Here is a 24,068-nt window from a genome sequence, read left to right as displayed (position 1 = left end):
ATGATTCTCCACGTCGATAAAGCAGTTTTGAGACCGAAGTTTCTGCGTTGACTCCTTTAGCAATTACCGACCGATCTCGTAACAAAATCTCAAAGTCACTCTCGTTCTTTATCTCCTCCGTTTTCCACGGTGTCGGCATGGTGTTGCTCCGCGTCACGGATAATTAATTACCCACTTTTAGCTTAATCCAAAAGTGCAGCTGGTGGGATTATACCGCGGTCGTGTTCTCTTTCTCCTTTGTCGCTTTTCGACCGCCTTTCCACCCATTCGTGGCCACGACTCGTACTTCACTGGAGACAATGGCTCGTCGCCAACAATGGCTTACGGAGAGATAGAGAAAGGGAAGAAGGTTAAGAGGTTCAATGGAAGAGGCTAGGAAGATATATTTATATCGTGTGCTCGAAAGATATATACGCGACCGATACCACTGATTAGGTGCGACTACGTGGATCAAGTGTTTCGTGAACTAGGAACCGGAACGAGCAGAGAGGTTAGTTTCGTTTCCTAATTGACGATCGACTTTAATTACCTTTGTCATTGGCTCCGTTTTAAACAAACGATCGACGTTCGTTTTTCGTGAAAACATCGTGAAAGGAATAATTGAAGATACTTGTTGCCTTTGACTGGATTTTTATGAGGACTGTTTCAGAAGTGTGCCTCTGATTTCAATAAAAATTTCGCATATTGATTTATATATACAATGAGTCAAAATTTTATTTATAGATAATCAAAAATTAGAAATTATAATTAATATTATACACAGATCATAATTAGAGTTATAAAGTTTACGATTAAAATTTCAGCTACAATTACTTATATATATATATCGCCATCAATGTGCCAAATTTCATCAAAATAGGATGAAAATCAGTTCTGAAGCAGCCCTCGTTAGTCAAACCTTTCAAAGGTGTTTCATCGATGTGGCACTCGTTGTCGAACGATTCAGAGGCGGAGAAGAAGGGGGCAATGGGCAATGAAATTGCAGTAATCGAGGTAGAATTGCGTCGCGTCCCCAGTGGGCCGTGACGTTAATCAAAGCGCGGTGTGAAAATAATGCGCATCAGGGACACCTGTCGCCCGGGTAGCCGCTCGTTTCGAAATCTCGGCGTCATAAATCTGATTAGGCGGCGCGTTTAGGGAGAGCCGGCCCGTGTAATCGTTCGTGGAACGTTCAATTTCGTCCGCGTTTCCGCTGGTTTGCGAGGGAAATCGTTTCGTTCGACGGTGGTCTGGATTTCGACGAAAATTCGGGCGTGAAAATGGGGTGAATTTCCTGTTTGCGGAACACGCGATGCTTCTCCTGCCCGTTTCCGCTTTCGATCCTTTGTACAGGGCAGGTGCACAATTGGAACGAGGCAGAAAACTCGATGGAATTTCCAGAAGCCCTCCCCGATTTATCTTGCGGTGTTGTTAAAAATTCCAAAAGGAGAAGAAGAGCATGGAGATACTGGCGCAAATGCCGGTGAGTTCGATCCCACGGCTGCGGAAACCGCAAGTTTTTCGATTGATTCTTTTTACGAGCCACCAAGTTACTCTTGGATTTCTTCGTCGGTTTCTTTTTATGGGTCCTGGACCGTGTTCGTAATTCTGTTCTGAAACCTCGAAAATGTAACCGAAGAAGCATATGTACGAATATTCGTTGAACGTTGCATCGATTATTTGATCATTTTTAATTTGTTTCTTCGAAAGCAAAATAAAATAACGCGTGGAAAAAGAAAGACCGAGTTTTTTGAGAAAATTTCGTGAAATTTGATAACATTCGTGGCGATAAAAACGAAAATGTTAAAAATTTCGTATTCAGAAGAGGAATCTCGCCAGTTCCCAAGACTTCAATATTCGCAGAGCGAATATTCTCATCAAGGTGAAAATTTCACGATCTCGAATTCACCTTTAGTCGCCTATACCTTTTTATTAACAGATTTTCACGAACGAAAAGGAATAAACCGTTGAAATTATACCGATTCGATTTACTTGGAAAATCGGTTCTCGTTTACGGGAAACGTTCGTTCCAATATAAAGTTTGATCGACGCATGAAATCGAATTTCCTACCTTCCAGTTTAAAATGGTAAGCGATTTTTCGGCGTTTCTTCGTTATCAAATCGGTGATCGGCAGAATAAAAGAATGTTTGGCGGCGTGTTCGTGGCTGGTATTTCAAATTGAAGAAGGTTTCACCAATGTCGCGCACGCTTCGAGCTTATACCAACTTTTCAGACATTGTTATCGAGACAACTAGTTTGGATTCTGTTCTCTCTCTCTCTCTCTCTTTCTGTTTCGTGGGAATTGTTATGCAACTTTGTGTCGCATAGCTTCCATACAGCTGCTGAGAGGAATATTACCAGGGAGCACTTTCGGAATTGCAAGCCACCGGGAAACGGGGAAGCTCCAACGATTCTTGCTCGACGCCCAACCCTTTATTTTTTCTCTCTTGGACTTTTACGACTTTGCATAGCGTTCATTGCTCGAGAAATATAAATCAGTTCCTTCTGTTTTTAGATAAAATTATCGTTGTAAAAATTGTTACATGATATCAATACGCTTCGTCACATAGGATTCACTCATCTGACCATCAAAGTTAAATAAGCTACGTTGAAAAAAATAAAAATTTATTAGTCGAAATTTTTATGTCTATAAATAGACTTAATACTAACATTGATAAAAATGAAGAGACCAATTTGCGGATTTATTTCTTTTTTCCTGAAGAGGCGAATAAATTATAATTTTTTTTTTATGTTCATGTAAAGATCAAGAAAGTAAAAAAGAAAGAAAGTAAGGAGTATAAAGAAATTTGTCAATAATTCTCGTCAATTTTTGTCAATGAATGTACATATGAAACGTCGTCCTCCTCTTTTTGTGTATCGCTGATTATTTGTGATAATGATTATAATCATTACAATCAATCGAACAACAATATCGAATATCAATAATAATAGAAATTAAGCACTCACCTCTATTCTAAAGGTCCATCCCTCCAGGCTGAGCAGCTTAAGGCTAGTATTTCTGGCGAGAGCGTGACACAGTAATCTGGAAGGGTGGTCGTCGAGGGCGAGTCTTGGACTTGCTAGATCCAGAAGTTGAAGACACGGTGCCTCTGTCAGTGCCAGTACTAATGGCATCACATCCGCCGGTCTGGATGCCCCGGCCGCCCTCAGAGCGTCCAAATTGCGCGCCCTTCTGATGGTCTCTCCCAAGCAGCCCGCGTCCAATCCGCCCAGTAAACACTTGGACACGTTCAGGGACCTCAGCTTGCAGTTCGGCTCCCTGGAGCATTGGGGAAATCATCCTCATATTAGCTCATTGATGTATAATTTGATAATTTTGTCAGGTAGGAAGAAGAAAGCGAATGAAATTAAAAAAAAAAAAGTAAAGAAACGCAACGAAGGAATCTAGTTGCGATGAGAAATTGTGTTGAAAAGGGGCGGAGTGAAAGAAAAGAGACTCTTCACCGTATTCAGTGACACAATTGTATTCAAGTCCTAACGAGGATCCACTCGAGTATTAATAATGGTATCGGTAATTGGAAGAATCTTGAAGTCTCCTCGATACCAGAAGAAATAGAAAATTAGCATAAGAAAAGTGGGGCAATAATAATACGGGAGGGATTGACAAGAGTTTTCGTTACGCGTTCTATCGTTATAACTGAATTCGATCTCTAATTCGCGATTTCATTTAACCTGACGATGTAATATTCCACGAATAATGACGATATAATCGAAAAATCGTTAAAAAAAAAAAAGAAATAATAATTAATAATTTAGCATAACTCGAACGAAAGTTGAGCAGATTTATCTGGTTGAAGGTAGAGAAGAGAGTAGACCGGAGAGTAAAGAGACGGAAGGATTTAATCAAAGCAACTGACAAGTCCAGTAATTACGCAAGATCGATGATTATACCGGTTGTAAGGTGGCGAGGATAGCCAGTATCTTTATTAATTGAACGCAGATAGACTTTTAATTAAATCTCGTTCCCGACAGATGAAGGGGCGAGGAAAAAAAAGAAAAAAAAAAGAGAAAGAAGAAGCGAACAAGGAAATTAAGATTGTTACAAAAATGGAGATCTGAGGTAAATGTAATTACGGGTACGGATAGTGAAATAACGGCGGCCTCGTCTCTGTTTAACGAGATCGATTCCGGGGAGTTGATTATTCGGCGGGTCGCTTGTAAATTGAACAGTCCCTCGATAAATCAGATCACCCATTAACACGTGTTTGCAATCCTTTACGCGATATTTGCTTAATTAACCGATACGTTTCATCATATTGTAAATGTATATCGATAAAATTGAGTCGTTGAAAGCACGAGAATCGATAAATCCAAATGGAAAGGGATCGTTCTACAAAAAATTCTACAGTACAATTTTAGACTTGGAGTACTCGAAATAACATTGTATTAAAAAATAGAATATTGGAAATCACAAATATTGAAAATAGCAAGTAATGGGAATCGCAGATATTAAAAGTAGAATATTGGATCAAGCATCGGTGGTAGAGTATTGAAAATTGCAAGGATTGGAAAGGACATAGTATGATTGCAAATATTGGAAATCGCAGCTAATAGAAATCGATATTTCAAATTACAAAATTTAAAGCCAGATAAACCAAAAATCACAAATTTTTGCTATATAAAATCTCGAGTGCTGTTGTCAAAAGTGTCAAAAGACATACCTTTTTTCATCGTCCGTCGAAATTTTCATCTATAAAGGACAAGGAATCCGCGTATATCCGCGTTTTAACAGATACGATCGAAGAAGTTGGATCGTACGATCGTAAGATCAGAATTGCGAGTCTATTTAACGGTATCCACTTTTCAGAGGATATTTACTCGGGCTATTAACGCGGTACAATATGGCAGCGACGAGGGTTGCAGCTAATGGCGCGCCTTTAATGGCGCCCGAGAAGTAAATCCGAGTGGGTTGGACGTATCTATCGCGGGGAAAAAAAATATAGCTCGCGAAACGGTACGTGCCGGCCGTGCTTTGAATCTTTCTCCGAGAATAAACATTTTATTCAGACCATTCACCGCCAGGATAAGCTATTCGGCCAATAAAACTGATACTTTAAATCAAAGCGCGCGCGCGTATCGGTTCTCTCCTCTTCGTTTCAATCGTGTATAATTCTTAACCGAGGAAAACCTCGTACTTGGTGAAAATAAACGGCCACCCGTGTCGGCCAATGGATCACTTTCACGACGTATTTTTTTTTTTCTTTTCTTCTTTTTTCTTTTATTCCTTCTCGCGCCAATTGATCTCTTTTTTCGAGCACCGCGGCGTGTTCGATACGCGTAGCCGCGGACGCGAAAACACTCGGATAAATCCGAGGGAACACTGGACGGGAGAGAAGATTTTTAAACGACTCTGGGTCGCCAGTCGAAATTGGAACGCTTGGTAAATGAAATTTATTCAAATTACGGGGTAATCTTATCCAAACGAAGCTACGAATAATCCGAAATGAAAACTGGAGGCAGTCTGGAGTTGTAAGACAAGAGAAGAGAGGAGAATTCCTCGGAGGAAGGAGATTTGTGTGGGGTAAGGAAGGGAGAGGCGGGAAAGCAGGAATCGATGGACACACGTAGCCCATTGTAACTCGTAAACAAGTTAATTGCACGCCAACTCGGAAACTTGCTGTCCTCTCGCAGTTTCCTTTCAATTCCGTTCAAAGAAGATTGTCCGAAGTTCTTCGGGCTCGCGTACATCCAATACGACCGATGCCGTTAACGACGTTAACCGTGCCGCGCGATACATTTCCGTTTCCTCCTCTTCCATCGAATCCATGGAAACGAATCGAACTTCGCTACGAATTTAAATTTCGATCGGGCTTCGTAACGAATATATAACGCGTTCGAACGTTTCGAAAAATTGGAATAGAAGATTTTTTTTTTCTTTTTTTTTAATCTAAATCTAAAAGAAAGAAGAATTATTATTTCGTGTTTTAAGTTACTTTGTGTTATTTTTTTCGTCACGGTATCGGTCGTCTCACTCGCAGCCGCAGAATTCTTCGAGTAACTCTTTGAGCTCGCCACGCTCGAGTTATAGCGAATCGGAAATGCGGGAGGTACACGCGAAAGGACGTTTGCTAGACGCGCGTATGAATGGGTTGACGATATTTTTAATTAAAAACACAGAGCGGACCGTCAGACGCGAGTAAATTGGACCTCGCCGAGAAAAATATTTCCGAGATTATTTCTCCGTGCTTCTGCAGCGACTCGTTTGCCTTTTGAAAAATATATACATTTTCGTTAAATTCCATCGCCCACCTTTATACACGATTGGAAATCATCGAACCGTGTATTAACGCCGATAAATACTATGGCGTTATAATATTATTGGCATGAAATTTATATTCGAGTAATTTTGAAAGAAGAAAAAAAAAAATAATTGAAATACTTATCAATTTTCGTCTTCGACGAAATGTTAAAAATTCATTTTTAACGAGATTAAAAACGATGGAATTTTTCCTCGATCCTCGCCAACCCAAAATTCTAACAATAATCGATATCGACAAATTGGCGTTAATTACGTTTGAACAATTTTTAAAAAAAATTACGAACAAAGACCTCGGATAAATTTTCAGGGAGAGTGGAGACAACAAAACAAAATTCCACGCTGTTATAATCTTAAAAATAAAAAAAAAAGAAAAGAAAAAAGCCACGCTGACAAAGGAAAAGAACAAAGGAAGCAAGCAGGGGTGTTAAATTATTTCTCGCGTTTCAGGGTTGACGCGTGATAGTTTGTTCGTAAATGGAGAAACAATGAGCCTAAGGGCACACCCGGTCGACTTCCGTTTCGCCGCGTGTTCCGACGCGGCGCGTATCGCGGCGAGGCTCGCGCGCTCGTAAACGGATTCATAAAGGGTGAGGAGGAGTGCTTTCTTTTCTGGCTGCCTTTTCATCAACCAAGCCACGGAACAAATGGTCCAGGCCGCGGCCAATAATGAAAAAACACGGACACGCCTGTCATCCCCTTTTTTTTTTACAACCATCTCAACCGACATTTCTGTTATCCCGTTTCCTCGCTTCCTACTTCCTCTTTTTTACGATTCCGCGTTCAAATCTCGATGACACCCGCGAAATCTGAACGGGCTCTAAGTGTTCAATTGTTCTTGTTGGCAGGAATCCTTTTTTTATAGAGAAGAACGTCTGTCATTTAGAGAATTACACGAAAACTACTTCTATAATATTAAATTTATAAGTGAAACTATATGATGTAATTATATGAGATATATATATATATAATCATTCCATATTGTTGAAATTATCTCATTCACGTTCGAAAATCGATATTTCAGATTTTTTTTCTTTTTCTCTTTCTTCATACAGAGAAAATATTAATCCTCGTATTACAATAGAAAAATTCAACGAATCCAGATGGATTCAGGATCTGAATTTTATCGTGTATCATACGATATTTGATACGATATCTCGTAATCAGAGATAAAAATACTAAAAATTATATCGTTATAACGAGATTAAACTGGGAGATTAAAAAATACGTGGGTTTTTAAAAATTTCTCGTCCTCTGTAACACGACGCAGTTTTTGCTAGCACGCTCGATATTCGAAAAATCTTTGGTATCCGGTTTATAACGTTGCGCAAGGAAAACTGGCGACCGCGAGATTATTCGACGCGGTAACACTGCGGGAATTCCCATGAAATTTCCTCTCGCAGCTGGTCTGTTCGAATTATGATGCGAAACGTAGATGAAAGAATTCCATTGCGGGCCATGTAATGGAAATGCAAAGGCTGAAAGGGATTTTTGCGTGGTCGCATGTGCGTGAACAATGGACGATATCCAGCTGACGGTGCAGGTGAGACTTGAAATTAACGCCCGACACGACGAATGCCGTGGGCAGGTGACAGAATTTTATTTTGAAATTCCATGGTCTCGATAAAACTCCATAAAGTTCCGACCAACAGCACAGAGGAGTACGAGACAATCCTTTGTCGATTATTCTATCTTGTCTATTGTTCCCAATTCTTTTGAGAGTGAGAGGAATTTTTAAGAAATTTTTAGTAAAAAAAAAAAAAAAATTTTCATCGAAGAACAGAGGAAAAGAACTTTTCCGACTGGACGATCGTTTTGCAAGAACGATGTTGACGAAATCTATTTTTCGACATACTTCAAATTTTACGTCTAACAATCGTTCATCCTGAAAGGTAGCGCGCCCCCTTCACGGAAACTTTCCAAGAAGTTCTTATAATTTCTTCAATGGCCACTCTCCACCGTCTCTTTAATTTCCATAACTCATTTACCGGATGTTCGAGAACCAATCTCGAAAACTTTCTTCAAGAGAACTCGTTGCAGCGGTTTCTATCACGGCCTACAAACTTGTCCGATGATTGGGACTCAACTAACAATTTCCACCAATTTTCGGCTAAATGAAAATTGTAAAATTTATTTTCCTTTTGCTTAAAAGTATCAATAACCCCAAAATAATAATCCTTTTCGAGGCTATCAAACGTGACGCCACCTTTTAAACTAGATCCTTATCTGCATTAATCACTTTTCCAATATTTCCATCTTTTTTTTCTAAAATCTAATTCACTCAGCAATGATTCAAAAACCAATTTCATACACGATAAAATAAAATACATCGTATTATTATCACATAACTTTAAAATATATAACAGCGTTAATTCTGAAACCTACAGCGTTAGTCAGTACAGAATCAAGTGAGCTCGTGATCCATCTCGTCACAGATCACGTCAGATACGTAATCCTCACCTGATGGCGTTGAAGATCTCGTGGAAGCCAGTTCCTTGATGGCTGCTGACGTCGCAAGTGGGTAGCGGGTGCAGAAGCGGCAACCGATGACAAAGTACGCTATCGCTGTTCCTCTTGCTGCTTCCGTTACTGTCTCTGTCCCTGTCGTTTTGCGGCAGCGGTCCGTTCCCGGTGGCGGGCGCGGGACCAAGGCCAAGCCCGAGGGGAAGCCGCGGAAGGGTGGCTGGCCTCGTTAAGCTGCCGTAGGCTGCCAATGCACCCCTCGGCAGGGACGAGTAACACCGATTTAAGGGTAGCGTGCCAAGGGTACTGGACGCGCATCCGCTGCTTCCGGATCCGGATCCCGAACCTGCGATGAAATTGTATGGATCTTTTCAGCATGGATCGAATTAATCGTTTTAAATTTCTCGTGGAAGTGGATTTTACACGATTTGGATAAATATTTTTGGAATTAAGGGAGATTAAAGGGAATTGAAATTTTTAGTAACAAGTCTTGCATATTTTTCGTAAAAGTGTATTTTTTTCCAGGAATGTAGGTATTCATGTTTAAAATTTAATGTTTAAAAATTAGAAAAAATTAAAATCCGAAGATAGCAATCCTTGGTTAATGGACGAATAATCGTTAAAACTGTGGAATCTTGTAAACTTTAAAACTTCATCTCTTTCATTTATCCCGATACGACTTTCCATTCTTGAGATATTGTCCGGTAAAAAAAAAAAAAGGAAGGATAACTTTTAATCGTTTACTTTACTTCATTAAAATCAGGAAAAATTTAAGTCGTTGTAACTTCGAGGATAATTAATCCTTCCAACGAATTATTGGAACGATTAAAAAAATCCTATCCTTTGAAACATTTTTTGATTTATTTCGATACAATTTCTTGTTCCGAGATATCATGTAAAGAAAAAGATAATTTTTTAAATCATTTGAGCTACTATTTTTGTTCTCGGATCTCACGTCTCACTACCCAAATGTCAGATTCGATAGAAAGATAGAAAAACATAATGCGCAATTTTTGGAAGATTTCACAATTTCTGCACCATGTTAAACCCTATCAAAAAGTAACTTCAATGACATTATAATTTCCTCTATTTCCCGAGTAGATTTTGATCATAATAAAAATTTTAATATATTCCGTTCACGTTTTTCATATAAAAAAAATTCGATATTTCACGAATGTTGTTCCGAATATTGTTGAGACATAAAGTATGCAGCCGCATTCAACATAAAAATAATATTTTACATATTATACAACACATTTTTCATAGCCCGCACGACAACTTTAATAAATGCGTGGTTTCAAGTGTCTTTGACATGTGATATTACAATACTCCGGAATCGGGACATCCGACCGTTTCCACCTTTAAATTTCAGCCTTCAAAGCGATGCTGAAGTAATTTGTACTTAAATTAGTCTCGCGAGAAAACTCGTAAGATTGCGTGACTCTGCATAAACCCTCGCGACGACTGGATTAAACGAGACACATTGGGTGGCGGGTGTTTAAGCGAGTTCTGGCCCGAGTTTACTGCCAGTAAAGCTTCTGGCCCCGTGGAATTAATATAAACGAAGCGTATAAGCGGGAAGGGTAACGTTGGTTGGCTAGTGTATTGCCGGTTCGTAAAGTAAGCGACAGACTCGAATCCGGACAGGAAGTGGTTACGAAGGGAACTTTATTAAGGGCTCTCCTCCTCCTCCTCCTCTGCCTCGTGCTTCAACGTTTCGTAAGATAATGGCTTCAATGACGAACGATGCGTCACACGAGTGCAATGCACTGCTAAATAAACCGCGATGCAAGTGTGACATGAATTATTAGGAAGAGGCATCGACCGATTTCGCCGGACTTTGTGTGCGCACGCAACGTTCCTTTTTTAAATTTAGAAAAGTTTCAATTTCTCGACACGGAATGTCGGTGAAAACAATTAATTCTAACGTTTCCTTGTACTATTTTTCAGATTAACAATACTTGCATCTCGCTCGCATTCTCGTGCATTTCCGTGGATCTCCGCCGCGGAACGTATGTTAGCAAGTAGCGCGGTAATAAAAGTATATTCCGGTTTATATAAGCAGTCGGACGTGTGTTTTACGGCAACCTCATCCCGCTGATCGTATTATCACGAATGGTGGAGAAACTTTATCGAGATACGCAACAGCTCGTGCTTGGAAAAAATATAAAACGATTTACGAGCAAGTTATGCAGGAAAAACCCGCATCTCGAAAAAAATTTATAAAGTCCGCTACTGTGTCGAGTGATAAAATTTTACAGAATTGTGCAGGTTATATCTCGAAAGTCTCGATCCGAATCTCGATGCGACTAAATACGTTCCTAAAGGGAAGATTCTACGTTTAATCTCGTCAAAGACGAGCGCCAAGGGATGGAATCGTAGCCGTGCGTGAAATTACTAAATTCCTCTTTGAACACTTGTTCGAAAAGCAGATCTCTAAGATAAGCGATATCTCGATACTTTGATCTAATTCTTCATCTAAGAAATATTTTACAAATCGAATTAACAATTATATTGGGGGAATTTTACAGAAATCTACCAATTTGCCCATTAACCGATATTTAATTGGCTCGAGAATAACTGAAAATCGCGGCAATATTTCCCTTTATGAGAGCCGGGCCTGTTCTGTTTGGCGCGGGCCGAAGGGAAATGGAAAGCGCCGCTTCGAGCCAGGAAATGAGACTCGTCGCTAGGGAAACTTCTACCTAGGAATTGCCGCAATTGTCATCCTCGTTACTCTCGTTCTACTATCGCCCCACGGTGGAACAATTAGCAACGACAGGGATGGTAAGTAGCCCGGGCAATAAGCAACCGCGAAACGCCGATGGGATTCGTTATTCTTTTAACACTTTGCGAGCGAACCTTGTGCGCTAGATCATTCGTACGACCATTTGAACCGGCTCTCAGGAAAGCTAAATGGACTGGTATATTTTCGAGACGTCAAATGAACCCGTAACGAAGCCTTAGGCAAATAGTATGCGTGTGCTTCGAAGGGAATGCGAGTCTGATCCTCGAGCTTATTATTTCCATTTTCTGAGGGAAAAATTACTTTTTCTAGAATTCGTATTTCGTAATTTTATTTAACACATACTGGATGATATCGAAATATGGCAAGAGGTAATATAAAAAATTTGTCAGACATTCGGGCTTTTCATCGGTATCACCATATATTTTTGATATTTCATTCGTTCTACAATTGCAATTGTGTGGTTATCAAAAATCTATCTCCATAGGGGATTTATTTCGACTTTTCGACATCGCGGTGAACGTGTTAAAAAGAAATGTTTAGAATTTCAAACGAGAGAACGTATTTCAGATACGGAAACAGTTATCGATCAAGTTAACTCTCTCGTTCCCTTTCAAAGAGAATTCTTCTTGTTCACGCATGACAAAACTATCGACGTACATACGTACGTACGTGTCGCAAGCAAGACATTCCGCTTCTTTCTCGCCTTTCTTCCACGATCCACGATCCGGAATCTAAATCGGGGCGACCATCTTTTTTGCGAGACTTTCCAGGATGGCAGTACTCGTTTAGCCAGAAAGACACCTTTTTACCTCTTGACGAATCGTTTTAACACGGCGACAATCGCCGCGCTCGTATCGAGCTCGCTGTTTTTATCGCGAGAGCAACGACGACGAATTTACGCTGGCTCGTACGCCAAACCCTCTCCTCCCTCCCTCCTCGTGCAAAAACCATTTCCCGTTCCAAAGCATCGTAATGGCCGTTTCCATCGGCCACGGTACATTGGATACGAACGTTCCTCCCTCGTTCAGAGCCGATTTAATTCCGCTTCGAATCTCCTAGGCACGATCGAATCCGCTCGAATACTCATTTCTCGGGAGTTCGTTTAAACCCCACTCGTTCCCCTAGATAGACTTATTATTTCAGGGAACCGATTCCTATTTCTATTCCAGATCCTCGTTCCCTTATTTTCTTTTCTTAATTTCCTTCTTTTTTTTTTTGTATTATCTCTTGTTTCGTACGTATTGTTTCATATTCCCTTTATTAAGCTCGACTTTTAAAAAGAAATTCCACGAAAAGGGAAATTATTAAAGAAAGTTTTCCTCCTTGCTTCGTTATCGATGCGCCAAGAAAAATGGAACGTGGAACGTTTTGAATAATCGAACGTGGGGAAAAACGAGCTCGGTTAGATTTCACGTCGACAACGTTCTCGGCTGTCTTTATTCGAGTTTTCTTTTTTTCTTTTTTTTTTTTTTTCGTCTCTGGTTACGCGCGTTCGAGACGCGTGCAGACGCGGATACGGTCGCGTGTTCGTCGGATGGATTAATTACACGCAGAGAACCCGTTGAAATTGCGCGAGAATCGGTCGCCGCACACGAATCTGAGATGCTCGAGGATGAAAAGTAAATCGAAACTGGAATACGGATCGTTGACAGGTTTTCTGAGAAGAGAATACGAAAGAGAAGTTACGTAACAACACTTTCGCTCGAGTGAGTATTCCACAGATAAAGCGGAATAAAAGAGGATAGAAGTAACAACCGTAATCCGATACGTTACACTTTTAAAAGATCGAATCTAGCCACTGAAGGAAATAAAAGCAAAAGTCGATGAAAAAGAAAGAAAGAAAGAAAGAAAAACCTAGTCACGAACAAAATACATAGATAATGAGTCCTTTTCGTGTTATTTCAAGTTGAAAAATGAAAGTATAACTTCAGATCTGTTCGATAAGTTTGAGGACAAGTCTCGTTAAAAAAAGAAGCCGTGTCGTTTCCAGTATCGTTCCAGATCAAATGAAACGGAAACGTTTAATATAACGACGGAGGTCGAGAACAAACACCCAACTATCCTATCCGTTAACGCGAGGGATGCAGTAACGGTTCGCTGTTGTTCTTCGACGATGTCGAGTGTTAACAGTTCCGACCGAGGAGCCCCAAGTTCTTCGAGTTAGCAACTGTTTATAGTATAGCTGGTAGCCCAGCCAGGATCGATCCGCAGCGAATTCGTTACGTTGGAAGAGGTCACGTTTTCCCGATAACGGTGGTGCTTTATTAACTTTTCGAGTTTCGTTTCACGTTTAATATATTCGAAGGATCGTAAATCTACTCTCCTCTGCCTCCACCTCCTCCTCCTCTCTTTCTCTCCGCTCGAGAGATAGACTCGAATTTCTCGCTGGACAATCGAAAGTTGGGAATCCATTGCGATCTGCAGAACACAGTTTTCAACTTTTCGGTTGAGAAAGTCGCAGAAAGCGATGTTGGATGGACCAGGTGGCGGAGGGGAGGAGATCCGAGGGGAGATTCGATTTCCAAGTGGAGTAGCAGTGCGCTTTCCGCCCGGTGTCGCCACTATTTCACTAAATAACCACTTAAGACGGATAATGGAGGCACACGCGCGTATTAAGGGCCTCCGTTCCAGCCAGGGGAGGGAAACTGGAGCTTGACCCAAATTATCAAAGAACATTACGGGTTCCCGTTGCATCTAAATTCATTCGCGCGCTCGTGCCGCGCTGAACAAGCGGAACGGCAAAGAGAATAATAAACGGGCGGAGCGCATCTTCTTCTCCCATCCGAGTTTCATTCTTTCCCTCTTGGATTTCATTAAAGAAGTGGAGAGAATAGGTCGCCGCGACCCGGAGGATAATTACGTAATTCGTTAAAAAAAAATAAAAAAGAAGAAGGAAGGAAAATTTAGACCGGGCCATCTTTCGGGGAAACGAAGGCGAAATATTTTTTCCCGCAATTTATAACTTTCTCGCCGCTCGTCCTTTCGTGAAGAAATTATCATTTCTCTATAATTATCGACGAAAAGATTCAATTTCTTCGAATCGATTTCGTTCCTGCTCGAGCCAATTACGTTTCATATCCTTCCCATTGAAGGAAACCAATGGCCACTATCCCTACGTACGACCGGAGTTTTGCAAGGATCTATTTTCCGATCAGATCGATCGACCAGACTTTTCTAATCACGTTACGGGACGAAAAATCTTCCCGAATAAAGGATTCTATCTTCGAATCGATCCTCTCTAACGTACGAGTAGAAAAATACGAGTAGAAATCTGGAAGTTGTCGCAGGGTCTCGGTTGAACTTTTGCTTTCGATCTTATTGGATTAACCATTGACAATTTTATCCGGGCAAAAGGGGAAGGAGAAATTTCGAAATTCATCGATCTTTGGATTCGTCGACAAGTAGTTATTTTTTCAGACACAAATCATTCTTGAATATTTTGCAGCTCACGTACCGTTCATCTTTCTCGTTGCCTGTTATCGGGTGTTAGAGCATCGAGTTAGGGAACCGGACAGAAGCGGATTGATTAGAATCCCGTAACGGAGGCAAATAAGCGTGCTCGGCTCGAGACCAGCCTTTATTGAGATTCAAGAGAGAGAGAGAGAGAGGGAGGGAGAGAGGGAGAGAGAAAGAGAGATTGGCGAACGTGCCCGCCGGCGATTCGCTCCTCTCGCTCGAAGAGGAAAGGCCTGGAAAAGAAGGAAGACGTTGATACTTGTGCGGATATATACACACAAGTGCAATTTTGAATCGGAAGGGAATTCTCGAAGGGAGCTCGGGGTTAATCGTGTCTGGAATCGCTGTGAGAACGGCTGATAAAAACGGTTGATATCGGGATGTTTCAGAATTGCAAGCTGAAATTGTTCATCCGAAGGGAAAGAGAAATAGACGGATAAATAGATAGAGAGAGAATTGGAAAATGAATGGATTGTGAACACGCGAGATGGTTTATGTAACGGAGATTGGATTATCATAATTGTCTCTGAACCGCGGGATAGAATTATGCAATATCATTTACCAAGATTTCTGGTGGGTACCGTGTATCTGATTATGGGGGATCGATTGGCTTTTACGAGAATGGATTCGAAAGCTGGTCGTCGTATTGAAATTGCATCGCAATTTGCGTCCATCGTTTCCAATTTTTCCACCGCGTGAAAATAAGATTTTCTCTCACGAGTTTCGATTATTTTTTTTTTTATACACACACATATATATATATTTTGAGTACACGAGCGATCGTTCAGCTGGAAATGATATGCACAGATTCCTTTTGGATAGCAAAACCGGGGCGCGAGCAAAACGAATATTATTTTCTCTTCGGTGAACCGTTCCGGTATCGTTTCTCGGCGTCACGCGTATTTTCCCTTTCGCATCCGGTTCCGCGCATTGTTCCGCAGCTATCGAAAAAAGAAGGGGAAAATGGGGAAGGAAGAAAAGGATAAATCGATGAATCCTCTGGAGGAGCCGCCGAGCGAAAGATTTGATTTGTCTATGGGGTTGGTTATAGACACGGCGTCGCCGCCTCGGGAAAAAGATTGCCTTCGATTCGACCTCGATGCTGAAACGACGGTGGAGAGGAGGGAACGGGGATCTTGAGGGACTGCTTTCAGATCAGTCAGAAGTAAACTCGATCTTCCTGTTATCCGTTTAAAGAAAATGGGGGAATGATCGAAAGACTTGGAGTGTCTTCGAATGAAAAAAGATTCCTTCCTTCGAAACCTTTTTTACCCTTTTCGTCGAAATTCTACAATACGAACTATACTATATATACTATACTACGATTCGCAACGAAGGAGGAAACACAACTGCACTGTTCAAGATCGATCGATAATTTCCTCGAGATCTCGTTTCTTCGTCATCGAGACGAAGTCGTCGTCTATCTGGCGACGAGAGGGTTGCCCTCGGTTGTTTGTAATTACCGTAGCTGCGAAGGAGTAACACACCAGGAGCAGACCGTGTACACGGTCGGGTGTTTGTCGATACCGGTCGTGACGATAACATTAACCGCGAGACGAGCGTTTGTCTGGGCAACGAGACACGAGATAGGTGGCGAGAATCGTTCGAGAGATGCGGAGTGTGAAACCAGAGAGCACGGTTGCTTCCAAGCCAAATGTTTGCTCTATGCGTTTATCGCGGGATTATACGCGTCTCGAGGAATTACGGAGGAGGGAGGAATCGCGGGAGAATGTATGCAGCGTAGATTTTTCACAGATATTCGATATCTCATCCGCAGATGAATTTACGAGATCGAGTACGTGAAATCTTCCTTATCTTTCCAGTCTTATCAACGCTGATTCTCATCGCCGAAGATTATCCTACGTACACCTACATATCTTCACGAGCAACGATGACACGATTCAGAGAACAATTCAATAATGCAAAGTGAAATCTATGTATCTATCCTTGCGGATCTTCGAAGCACGAGCAACTATTCCGATACGGGATACGACTCTAAAGGTATTCCCAAAATGGTCTCGTCGAGGCTATTCATGCATGTGTATGAGAAAGACAGAGAGAGAGAGAGAGAGAGAGAGAGAGAGAGAGAGAGAGAGAGAGAGAGAGAGAATGGAGGGATATCGGGAGGGGCGAGGGTTGGAGGAAGACGTTAAGGGGCTGTTAAGGGAGAAGGTTTGGACAGGACGTAACAAAGGGGCAGATGATTAATACGTTATTTGGGAGCGGAAATTCACTTGGAAAGTGTCGTTTGCACGGTGCTCCGCGTATAAACCGAGCGAGGAGGAGCCGCTGTTCATCTTCCTCGAGAGAAGAACGAAGGGTTGTTATCATTCCTAGGGAAGCGGGCCACCCCGATTCAAGCCTCGTGCAAACTGTCGCTGATTTTTCTTTTTTTTTTCCTTTCTTTCTTTCTCCTCCTGGTTGTGCAAACACTGAGATAGAGAATATCTGTGTCGAAGGGGAAGGACTCGAGACGAATTCGTTGAGGGATCAATTTCTCTCTCTTTTTCTCTCTCTGTTGGAAAATTTATTCTAGCCCAATCGAATCGTTTACTTATATAAAAAATTTCACCGCAATGTATTTGGCCAATTTTGATACCATCTTCGATTGTTCGATTTTTGTCCAATATTTTTCCCCTCTCTATCCTCTTTTCATTTTCGAGAATGCTCATTTTAATCGAATTTTTATATCATTCCTAGCGTTGTGCTTGCAGAAGAATCCAATGGAACAAGAAAAACTGATCTTCCACAGCTTGAGAAGAATTTGGAGAAGGACAAAACTAATTCCAACGCAAATTAGAACAGCCGTCGTAGTAGCGCTAGTAATCTGAGATAAATCGATGTAAGAAAAGCTCGCTCGCTCTCTCTCTCTCTCCTCTCTCTCTCTCTCTCTCTCTCTCTCTCTCTCTCTCTCTCTCTCTCTCTCTCTCTCTCTCTCTCTCTCTCTCTCTCTCTCTCTCTCTCTCTCTCTCTCTCTCTCTCTCTCTCCCCCCACTTTTTATTTCTCTCTCTCTCTCTCTTTCTCCCTGTCTCTGTTTCTCTGCCTATCTATTTGTCTCTCTCTGTCTCTGTTCTGTCTCTCCCACCTCTCTCTCTCCTACTTTCTCGGTTTATTAGAAGAGAATAGACGCGTCAGAAGTTGAAGTCTCACGCGTGTACTATGTGCAAAATGGCGCTTGTGAAATTTGTACAAAAGGGTTGCGAGGTTTTGTTCTCAAGTTTGATGGAAAACTTTTTTATTTTTATTTTTATGAAGAGGAGAAGGAATTGATAAAAATAAGGAGGAGGAGGAATTGATAAAAATAAGGAGGAGGAGGAATTGATAAAAATAAGGAAGAGGAGGAATTGATAAAAATAAGGAAGAGGAGGAATTGATAAAAATAAGGAGGAGGAGGAATTGATAAAAATAAGGAGGAGGAGGAATTGATAAAAATAAGGAAGAGGAGGAATTGATAAAAATAAGGAGGAGGAGGAATTGATAAAAATAAGGAAGAGGAGGAATTGATAAAAATAAGGAGGAAGAGGAATTGATAAAAATAAGGAGGAGGAGGAATTGATAAAAATAAGGAGGAGGAGGAATTGATAAAAATAAGGAAGAGGAGGAATTGATAAAAATAAGGAGGAGGAGGAATTGATAAAAATAAGGAAGAGGAGGAATTGATAAAAATAAGGAGGAGGAGGAATTGATAAAAATAAGGAAGAGGAGGAATTGATAAAAATAAGGAGGAGGAGGAATTGATAAAAATAAGGAAGAGGAGGAATTGATAAAAATAAGAAGGGGGAGAAATTGATAAAAATAAGGAAGAGGAGGAATTGATAAAAATAAGGAGGAAGAGGAATTGATAAAAATAAGGAGGAGGAGGAATTGATAAAAATAAGGAGGAGGAGGAATTGATAAAAATAAGGAAGAGGAGGAATTGATAAAAATAAGGAGGAGGAGGAATTGATAAAAATAAGGAAGAGGAGGAATTGATAAAAATAAGGAGGAGGAGGAATTGATAAAAATAAGGAAGAGGAGGAATTGATAAAAATAAGGAGGAAGAGGAATTGATAAAAATAAGGAGGAGGAGGAATTGATAAAAATAAGGAAGAGGAGGAATTGATAAAAATAAGGAAGAGGAGGAATTGATAAAAATAAGGAGGAGGAGGAATTGATAAAAATAAGGAGGAGGAGGAATTGATAAAAATAAGGAAGAGGAGGAATTGATAAAAATAAGGAGGAAGAGGAATTGATAAAAATAAGGAAGAGGAGGAATTGATAAAAATAAGGAGGAAGAGGAATTGATAAAAATAAGGAGGAGGAGGAATTGATAAAAATAAGGAAGAGGAGGAATTGATAAAAATAAGGAGGAAGAGGAATTGATAAAAATAAGGAAGAGGAGGAATTGATAAAAATAAGGAGGAATTGATAAAAATAAGGAAGGGGAGGAATTGATGAAAATAAGCTTGCTCTCTTTCTCTCTCTCTCTCTCTCTTCCTCTCTCCCTCTCCCTATCTTTCTCTCTCTTTCTCGGTTTATGAAAAGAAGATAAACGCGTTGGAAATTGATCTCACGCGAGCAAAATGGCGCTTGTGAAGTTTGTACAAAAGAATTGCGAGATTTTCTTTTAAGATCGATGGAAAACTTACTTTTTTTTTGTAAGGAGTGGAGGAATTGATAAAATTAAACTCTCTCTCTCCCTCTCTCCCTCTCCCTCCTCGCTCTCTCTCTCCCTCTCCCTCTTTCTCTCTCTCTCTGTCTTTCTCCCTTTCTTCCTCTCTTCCTCTCTCTCTCTCTCTCTCTCTCTCTCTCTCTCTCTCTCTCTCTCTCTCTCTCTCTCTCTCTCTCTCTTGCTTTATGAAAAGAGAATAAACACGTCGGAAATTGATCTCACGCGAGCAAAATGGCGCTTGTGAAGTTTGTACAAAAGAATTGCGAGATTTTCTTTTAAGATCGATGGAAAACTTACTTTTTTTTTGTAAGGAGTGGAGGAATTGATAAAATTAAACTCTCTCTCTCCCTCTCCCTCCTCGCTCTCTCTCTCTCTCTCTCTCTCTCTCTCTCTCTCTCTCTCTCTTCCTCTCCCTCTTTCTCTCTCTCTGCCTCTCTCCCTTTCTCCCTCTCTTCCTCTCTCCCCCTCTTCCGTTCTCTCTCCCCCTCTTCCTCTCCCTCTTTTTCTCTCTCTGCCTCTCTCCCTCTCTCCCTCTCTTCCTCTCTCCCCCTCTTCCGTTGTCCCCCTCCTCTCCTGACTTCCTCTCCCCTCTCTCCCTCTCTCTCTCTCGCTCTCCGTCTCCCTCTCTCTCTCTCCTCTCTCTCTCCCTTTCTCCCTCTCTCCCCCCTTCCTCTCCCCTCTCACTCTCTCTCTCTCTCTTTCTCAGTTTATGAAAAGAGAATAAAAGCATTAGAAGTTGATGTCACGCGTGCAAAATGGTACTTGTGGAGTTTGTACAAAAGGTTGTGAGGTTTTTTTTCAAATTCGATGGAAAACTTATTTTTATTTTTATAAAGAGGAGGAGGAGGAATTGATAAAAATAAGGAGGAGGAGGAATTGATAAAAATAAGGAGGAGGAGGAATTGATAAAAACAAGAAGGTGGAGGAATTGATAATAATAAGGAAGAATAATTTCACCACAGTCCTAATTCCAACTTTCTAATTCCATGGGCAGTTAATGGGCGCACACTCGCAATTAACTCGTTTCTGGTACGCGTTCACGTTTCCTGGCGGATTTTCTGGCGCTTTCATTATTGTCTCGATAAGCTTTTTTTAGAAAACGAGGTCAAAAATTCTGGAACGAATCAATCTCGATAGAATGGCACTTTGCCCGGCAATGTTATCGTACTCAACACTTTATTTCGATCTTCGTCGATGTTGCTCGCCTCTTGTCGACAACTCTTGTTAAGCTAATATTCGAGTTCCCATTTTAGATCAATGGTACGTAGTATCTTTGTCATTAGCTTTAAACTGGGGATCTTTAATGCAAATTGAACACAAACGAAGAAATTTAATATTTTGATCTTATATGATATGATATTTAGTGAAAGTTAGAAAAATTCTGGATATCTTCGATATATTAGAAGAAACGAAAGATACGAAATCTTTTCCAGATAAACGAGCAATTTAAAATTATCGATATATTTGCAAATATTATATTATAAGAATCCTCAATTCAATTCATCGAATCTGGCCAAGAGCATTCGCATTCAATAATTGTAAAATTAGGAAATCGATTAATTTTGACAAAGATTAACCCTGTCCTCGAATCACCTCAAATCCATCGATCCATTTCACGTATTTGGCGTTTAGGCGTTTCTAGCTCGACAACCGCGTCGCGTTAGGTTTCATCTAAGTGCATTCGGATCGCAATAAATCTCGATGCAGCGTGTCGGCGCACTATCATGCAGATTGACCTTAATGGCGGCCGATAGTGGATCGCGTTTAACGCGAAGTGGCGCGTATCAAAATTTAAAATAGCATCCAACACTCCCTCGCCCTTCTTTTTTTTCCCAACGTGGTCGAATCGATTAAACAACGATGGGATGGGAAACATTTAACCCGCGTGATCGTTAATTCGGCTCATCTTAAGTCCCAGAAGTTTGTTATGCTCATGCTCGTTGATCGAGTGACGGAAGATCCATACTTCGTCAACTTTCTAAGCTTCCCTTGATCAACCTTCTTGCAGGATAAGTAGAGATCGATAATACGAGAATCTATGGAGATGTTTTTCTTTTTTTTTACGGACACTTATTATTAAATGCTCAACCGTGTTAATATCGCGAATGAATTTCGTCGATTTCTATTTTTTTTTTTTTTTTTTAATTATTCCGAGTTTTGTCGATCCTTTCAGTTTGCCGAAGCTTGTGCAAACTGAACCGTCGAATGTCGGAAATTAAAAGAGACTGGAACTCCGACCGTGTAAGCATTCCCGCTATTTTTGTAATTTTGCGATCTACAGTGTTCAACTGTGCAATAATAGTTGGAAATGGGAAAGAAAAAAAGGAACGAAGGAAAAAATAAATAAATAAAAAGAGAAGAGAAATAAAATAAAACGGCAAGGTTTTACCCATACTGATTCCAGAGCTGGATGGATCCTCGTTCTTGGCGCCCCAACTTCCGGCCAAATTGAGCGCGAGCAAAGGCCTCTCCTTGAGGAGTTCCGCGACCGAGGCAAGTCCCTCGCATCCGCATCCCAAATGGGGCAAGTGAAGCGCCTGCACTTGAACGCAGTCACGAAGAGCATCGCAGACCCTGGACACTTGCTCGCCGGACAGATTCATGTCGAGGACCAACCGTGCCAGGCTGGTCGACGCGTGACTCAGCCCACGGCAAAGGGCGTTCACCACGCACTCCAATCTGGAACACAAGCAACGGTGGAACGGAGGGGATAAATTCGCCTCTGTCAATTACGAACAGCCTGAATTCGTTCAGGCCGAGAGCTCGTTGCTCCCCATTCGAAACACAGGGATTGGCCTCGAATCATTTGCTCATTCGATTTACCCTCTGTTTGTGACCCGAAATCATTCTCATTTACTCACGGACGTGGAAACGCGGATTCGAATGGGGGATTAAACAGCCGTGTTGTAAACGGTCACTTGGCCACGAGGGGTAATCGGCGAAATCGGTGTCCCTATAGTTGTCCCCTCGATATATACATACATATATACATACATATATATATATGTACACATACATATATGTACACATACATACATACATACATATATATATATATATATTCCTTTTTAGAAGACTTATTCGGTTGTGTTAAGGAAACGTTGCAGTTTTCGTGCCAACGTTTCGCAAGCATTGCAGTTTCCTTCATCAGTGGCTGCTTGACACACTGCTACCAATACACTGCCGGCAACTGCAGTGTTTGCGAAATGTCAGCAAAGAAGCCGAAAATATGGCCTCGAGTAGGGGATACCGTTCCAGTTTTTCAAGCGGGAGCCGGAGTAATTAAAAGTCAACAGACCAACGTCGAATTTTTAAAATGAGTGTATCTTCTCGAAAAGTAGTATATTTTTTCCTTGTCGATTCAATAACGCGATGAATTGGATACGTACGCGAAAAAAACTTGAGCAATCGATCGATTTCAGTCTTGTCCGCATTGTTTATGGATATTCGTGCATGTGTAACGTTATACATCCGCCCATTATTTCGAGAGAACACGCGTATGCAACAGTTATGCGAAAGCTACCGATGTTTCTCGTCAGAGGAAAATTTGAAACGAGTATTTGGATTTCCTCCAAAATTACACAGGGGAGGGAGGGAAAAACGTAAGAATTTTTACGAGAAGCGAGTACAGCTGAGCGTTTCTGCTAATTTAAAAAAAAAAAAAGTATAATGTTCCATTCACGAACGATCGTGAACCGATATGGACGAGGAATCAGTAATGGATCGCTATAAATAAGATAGTTCGAGTGTATGAGTTCATGAACAATTATTTGGCAAACAAGGCTTCGTTTTTAATTACGCGATATATATGGAATTAAAATAAAGTGCTCTGTGTTTTGTAAGTTAATTAAAATATCCAACGCTACGTTACTGCTCCGGAGTAATGATCTGTTTAATGATCAAATAAATCTCATAATTACGCGACGCGTATATTAAAATGTAAATAGAGTATTAAAATTAAAAAAAAAGAAAACGAACGTAAAAAGAAGGACGAACAAATATATTTTTACTCATCGATGATAAATTAGTTGATTAATAAAATACCTTTACTTTTAATTTGCTTGATTCGAATTTATGATTCGTTCGACGAGTATTCAGTAGATCGAGAGCGTGTCTGACCAATCATACGTGCTATCACTTGCAGCTATTGATAGCTCCAAATATTCCGACAGCTGTCAGTCATCGTTATCACAAACCGTGCACCTGATCTCGGCCGAAATTTTGATATTCGTTAACGTCATCCAATGCTAGATTGCTAGATTTTCAGCAATTTATCGAGAACAATATCACTTAATATTCAAAATGGCATCTAAACGAAAAAAAAAAAATTCCAAGAATTATTTCAAGCCCAGCTTTTCCCATTCGTTCTATATCATCGAATTTACGTAATCTCGATTTCTCGACGTTGAAAAGAAAAAAAAAAAGAAAAATGACACGCTAATTTAAGTATATTCCTCACGTGGAATTTAATTTCTCCGAGCTGAATCGAAA

General features: G+C 40.7%; 1 protein-coding gene across 8 annotated transcripts in view; it reads right to left on the bottom strand.

The window, feature by feature from the left end:
- LOC107994408 (uncharacterized) overlaps window positions 1-24,068 on the bottom strand; it is a 169,073-nt gene that overhangs the window by 9,313 nt on the left and 135,692 nt on the right. For 7 of the 8 annotated variants that reach the window (XM_062074857.1, XM_062074859.1, XM_062074853.1 and 4 more), the window contains 3 exons: window positions 21,967-22,256; window positions 8,718-9,066; window positions 2,948-3,260 (listed from right to left, as the gene is read on the bottom strand). In XM_062074857.1, the coding sequence (XP_061930841.1) occupies window positions 2,948-3,260; window positions 8,718-9,066; window positions 21,967-22,256 (952 nt within the window). The remainder of the gene's footprint in view (window positions 1-2,947; window positions 3,261-8,717; window positions 9,067-21,966; window positions 22,257-24,068) is intronic. The other variant, XM_062074858.1, reaches the window with a different exon arrangement.

This window comes from Apis cerana, linkage group LG5 (genome assembly GCF_029169275.1).
Source record: "Apis cerana isolate GH-2021 linkage group LG5, AcerK_1.0, whole genome shotgun sequence".
NCBI lineage: Eukaryota > Metazoa > Arthropoda > Insecta > Hymenoptera > Apidae > Apis > Apis cerana.
The sequence above is the reverse complement of the archived record's forward strand: the minus strand, read 5'-3'. Positions and strand labels throughout refer to the sequence as shown.